Source organism: Mastigoproctus giganteus, chromosome 3 (assembly GCF_048544385.1).
Source record: "Mastigoproctus giganteus isolate SK-2022 chromosome 3, ASM4854438v1, whole genome shotgun sequence".
Classification (NCBI taxonomy): domain Eukaryota; kingdom Metazoa; phylum Arthropoda; class Arachnida; order Uropygi; family Thelyphonidae; genus Mastigoproctus; species Mastigoproctus giganteus.
Window position 1 is genome coordinate 234170404 of NC_143577.1, and position 6000 is coordinate 234176403.

At 34.9% G+C, this 6000-nt stretch overlaps 1 protein-coding gene across 2 annotated transcripts in view; it reads left to right on the forward strand.

Moving 5' to 3' along the window:
* The window catches only part of LOC150088854 (piwi-like protein 1), a 178291-nt gene extending 172555 nt beyond the window's left edge, over positions 1-5736 (forward strand). For both annotated transcript variants that reach the window (XM_090370941.1, XM_090370942.1), the window contains one exon: positions 5609-5736. In XM_090370941.1, the coding sequence (XP_090227067.1) occupies positions 5609-5725 (117 nt within the window). In that variant the 3' untranslated portion in view covers positions 5726-5736. The remainder of the gene's footprint in view (positions 1-5608) is intronic.
* Positions 5737-6000: the final 264 nt, after the last annotated feature.

Consider the following 6000-nt stretch of genomic DNA (forward strand, 5'->3'; position numbering starts at 1 on the left):
GATTTCAGGTCTTCTGCAACTTTTGGAGCCATTCCTGATAGGCTTCTTTTGGAATTTGCTATTATTCCTGTTAAGACTTTACTATAAATGATATATTCTTTTGCAATTTATTGTAAGGTCCCATTAGCTATAAGTCGATGTTTGCTTATATCACCAATATATATTTTTGTCATTTTTAATATGCATTTTTTATATTCGGAATTCAATCAGTTTTAATCATCTTTTATAAGTTTTAATTGTCCCGAGTTTTGATCATATCTCTACCATATTTTTTTTTTTTTTTTTACCTGTATGATTCATTTCAGTCAGTTAGCATGAAGTAAGAATTGTAGTAAATTATATATTATTATATTTATTGATGACAGTGTCAATATTCATTCTATTTAGTTCACTTACAAGGCAATCTTAAACAAATGGGCGGATTTACAAGTTCTTACTTTAAAGTACTTAACTTCCTAGGAGAGAGAAGTGAACTTCCTATTCATTATTCTAACATGTGTAAAGAAGAGATAGCATTCAATATTATTTTTAATATATGCTGCCTTTTCATTTAAAATTATTTATTTAAATTGTCTATTTTCAAAGATTCAGAGCTACTAAAGCTTCAATCTAGTTAATGACCAATTGTATTAGAGTTGCTAACTGAAAAAAATTAAAAGTATGCTTATGTTGTTCTTTTAGTTGGTGAAAATTGTGTAACAATTGCTATTACTGTGTGACAAAAAAATATCAGGAATGCCCAGAAAAAGCAAGCACGGCATCAAATATCCTATTATACTGTCGCCTGCAATAAAGTCTATTCCACATAAGGAAGACTTGCCGATAAGAGATCCCTGAAAATCATGGAATGAAGGAAGCGATGATGAATATGGCTAGGATTCTTGTGTCGGATAGTTGTAGACTTTGCGGGATTGACTGCCTCAACGGATTTGGATTACCAACCAGAAAATTATAACATTCCACACTTAATTAAGCAAGGACAGTTGAATGATTTAGTTTGTGATTTGAATGATAAAGAGCAAGCAAAACTCCTTGGTTCCAGGTTACAACAATGGAAGTTACTTGAAGCAGAAACTAAAATTACACTATATTGAAAACATCACACTAAGTTCTCAACACATGTCTTCTATATGAAAGACAATGTGTTTCTGTAAAGATATTAGTGGTTTTCTCAACAAATTGGGCATTGAGTACGATCCTAACGAAAGATGCTGTATATTTATTAATGCCCAAGAATTAATAATATACCGCACTTTTCCTTCATGCTCTTGACTTGAAAGAAACATGAAAGAAACATCCAAGATCCTGAGTACTATAGAGTACCATCACTTTGCTTATGTTTGTGGTGATCTTAGGGTAATGGATTACTCACTGGTCTGTAGGAAAGTTTCACAAAATACTGTTATTTTATATGTTTATGGGATAGTTGTTAGACAGAAAAACATTATGCAGCAGTTGAAAAAGAAAGAAGGATTTTTACCACCTTTGCATAGAAAGCTTGGATTAATGATGAATTTTGTTAAGGCTGTGGATAAAGAGAGAAGAGACTCTCATACCTAAGGGAAGTGTGTCCCAAATTTAATAAGTGCTAAATTGAAAGAAGGCATTTTCATTGAGTCTGAAACTCCTCAAAGATGTGTTTGAAGCAGAGATACAAGATACTGAACTGTTTTATTTCCCAAAATTGGGAGATTGAATGATGAGTAAGGGGAATGATTTTATCAGGACATATCCACAATGTAAAAGTGATACTAAGGTTGCTTGGATACTTCCATGATGGGAGATTACTGCTTTCTTAAGGGGGGAAAAGGCAAAATGGGCTATTATGGAAAAACTGAGTGGCAAACATTTCTAAGGAAATAGTATTACAATAATACATTACATGTTTGATTAAAGTATTTTAAAATGAATGACTCTTGTTTAAGATAGCATATGTATTATTATATGATATATGAAATTTGGCCTTAAGTTATTAATTTCAGTATACCTTTCAAAATTGGAGATGTAATAAACATTATTTTTGGAATCAGTGGCTCAATTTCTTTTAGAAATGCAACCTTTGCTCAGGAGGCAAATTGCATTGGAGGAGACAAATTATGCTGGCCAATAATTTTTTTTTTTTTTTGTTGGCCAGTGTAATTTGTCTAATAACCCTTTAAATTTTTTTTAAACTGCCCATTTTACAACATTAGATGGAAATTTATGACAACAGTGAGTTACTCTGGCTGAAAAAAATTTTTTGCATGTTTTTTGAATCATTTCTTTACAATTTCAGTTTGAGAGCCTTTGAAACTTTTGTGACCTGAACATGAAGAGGTTTTTTTGAGAAGTCTGGTAACATGTCACTTTTCAACATAAGTCCTTTTTAAGGTCCATGTTACTTTTCAACATAAAAGTGTATTGGCTCCAAAGTACCCTTTGGAGCCAATACACTTTTGTTGCTGATGCTGCAATGCATTGATTCCCACTGCAAAGTTTTCTCTTATGCTTCCAGAAATTCATATGCTGCAGACGTTACAGTGTAAAAATGTGGCAGTCAGGTATTTTTTATTTTTTTAATTATTTTTTTCTTTTATTCCCAAATTAGGAAATGGGTGAAAGTCCTATGGTGCTAGATTTGGTGAATAGTCCAAGATTTCAAAGCCACACTCATGCAGTGTATCCAAAGCAATGACAGACTTGTAAGAAGACACATTTTTCTGGTGGAACAGGACTCCTTTGTTGAGTTTTCCTTGGCATTTGTCATCGATGCTTTCATACAAACACTTCACAATGTCTGTGTAGTATGCTCCTGCAACTGTCTGGCCTTTCTGAAGGTAATCCACTAGCAACACTTCATCAGCATCCCAAAAAACTGATGCCATCAGAAGGAATCGACTCAGCTTTCTTTGGAGTGGGGAGAAGAACTGTGTTGTTTCTGCAGTTTAGACTGCTCTGTCTGGCTGAAAGTGATGGACTCACATCTCATCCATGGTTGAAAACAACACATGTTCATATGATTTCACAACACTCCCATGCATTTTTTTCTCTTTTGTCAACTTTGGGACCCATTGTGCTGACACCTTTTTCATAATGAGAACGGCGCCTCTGTAGCCAGGTGGGAAGGAGCAGCAGTGCGTAACACACGCTTCTTGATTAGACCGGGGTTCGATCCCGTCACCACCAAATACAGAGGATGCGGAAAGGTCAGGGAATGACCACCGCATATTCCCGGAGCAATATGGCCTTAGTTGCTAATGCTCCTAAAAACCAAATAACAATAACAATCATAATGAGAACTTCTGTTGTTAATCACACATTCAGATGAGATGCCCAAGATGCTGGCAATATACTGACCTGTTAACTTCTGGGTAATCAACATTGCAGATCTTCCACTGCTTGTGTAATCTTCCAGGCTCTCCTTCCCTTGTTTAAATTGTACTGCCCACTTAGCTATAGAATAGGAAGGATCATCCTCTCCCAGTGTTGTAACCATGTCCTTATGATATTAATCCCCCCCATCCAACTATTGGATCATCTTTCCTTATTAACACAACTGTGTTGACTTCAGTACCTTGTAATTAAAAAAGATGTTGAAATTGGAATGTGGTGGGTTACCATTTGAAGTGTTATACATTAAAGTACAGAAATTTTTAACACTGTCGCTACCCTTTCATCATATCCCCCCCCCCCCTCTCTCTCTCTCTCTCTCTCTCTCTCTCTCTCTCTCTCTCTCTCTCTCTCTCTCTCTCTCTCTCTCTCTCTCTCTCTCTCTCTCTCTCTCTCTCTCTGTGTGTGTTGCCTGAGAAAGAGTAAGAACCATCACATTGCCATCATAATTTAGTTTACCCAACCCTTTTAAAGATGTAACTACTTCACTAAGTCTCCTCATAGATACCTAATTTCCAGATTCTATAATTTACAGAACTTACGATTTTCTTGTTAAGAGTATCTTGTTGCTGTTCTCTGCACTCCCAATAGATCCACGTCCTAGCTGAAATGAAGCTTCCAGAGTTGTATGAAGTACTCAAGATGTGTCCTACCCATTTTTATATAACAGAATAATCTGTTTGTTCTGCTAGCAAAATTTCTGTATATCATTGACAGAACCCTATGAGTTGCTCTAGCTGCTTGTCTACACTGCTCAGAAAACCTAATGTAGGACTACAATTACCCTTTGGTCTTTCATTATCCACTACCTTGAGTGTGGTACAACTGAATTTGTATGTTATTGGGATTACTGCTGCTCAAATGCAGTACCTTGCATTTTATCAATGTTATATTCCATTTGCCACTTTTCAAAATATACTATATAGAATATGCTGAAATCATTGACTTGCAGAACAGCTTGCAACACAAGTTGGAAATTACAATTGTTATCTGATATGTCAAATTTTATATACAGCAATACCTCAATTAGCATGGCTTCAAACGGCACGGATTTCACTATAACACGGTTTTCAATTAAGTTTAAGTCAAATTTATTGTACATCTTAAAACTCATTCAATAGCCTAGACAGGTACTGTACATATATGCTGCGGTGCCAACTCTATTGTCTACCATGCACATGGTACTTTAGCTCCCTTCAGGCAGTCAGGTGCAACAGTGTTCAGTATTTTTAATTCCATCCTGACGAGATGACATGATAGTTTTTCAAAATTTATTTTTTACCCCTTTAAATACGATCAAAAATATATCTGCATCTTGACTAGAAATCACTGACAACAGCATGCATTCTGTTTGGCAGCATGTTTTGCCCCATTTGGTAAAGGATTTCACTTGTTTTGAATCGCAAGTTCAGATAATTTCCGAAGACGTTGTGAAGGTCGGAAAAGACTTGGGATTTGAAACTTCGGACACTACCAGTGTACGTGACTGCATTAACTCACATGCAAATGACTTAGATGATGCAACTCTCCTTGAAATTGACGAGCAAACTGCATATGCAGAAGAGGAAAACAGAAGAACTGGAGAAAATTTTTTTGGGTGAGGGTTGACATGGCCTGTGAGGCGATTAAGAATGGGGATGGACTGTTGAACGTAGCATCGAGATACGGCAAATTTTACAAGATGGGATTCGATGCTACAAAGACGTGTACACCAAGAAAAAGAAGAGACAGCTTCACCAGACTTCATTATTGAAATACCTAAACAAACAACCGCTTTTTTCTCATCTCTCATGATGTTACCTTTTCATTAATAAAATTTTTGCAATATTTTTTAAATTTCAAATCCTTTTAATTGGTTATCAAGTACAAATTGTTTATAGATTTATTATAATTTGTTTATAGACTGTTTCTCTGATATGCATTCAATTAAAACCCATTATAATTATACCTCGATCAGCACGGTTTCACATAACACGGAATAGTTTCAGTACCAATTATCAGTGCTATGCAGGGTATTGCTGTATTTGAAATTTAATACTTTAGGTTATTTTAAAAAAAAAAACCCACTGTTGCAAGTTTATTTTGAACACTGGCATCAGGCCACACCCTTCTAAATCATTCATGCTTCTCCTTGACATTAGTGATATTATCAGTAGTTCAATGTATATTAAATTAATCATTTTAGGAAAGGTTATGTCATTGTTTCAATTTGATAAAAATATAATTTTCCTTCCTTTAGGGAACGATTCGCGTGCCTGCACCGTGCCAGTATGCTCATAAACTAGCCTTTTTAACTGGGCAGTCGCTTCATCGCCCACCATCAGATAAACTGGCAGATACTTTGTTCTATTTGTAAATAGAAACGGGTCATTACTCATTTTTTTGTTTTTATTTTTTAATAAGCATTTTAAAAACTATTTTTTCATGTTTTCATACAACAATTTGTTTTCATATGTAAACTTTCACTTGTTTAAAATAAAAACTTTTGTATTCTTGAGTAAAATGATTACTCTCTAAATTATTTTTTTTACTTGCTACTTACAAGCAGAATTGTTTGGTATGCAAATATATGCTATGTATATTTTTGAGGCCTTCAAAATAGTAGTGAGCAGAAAATGCTGCTAGTGTTTT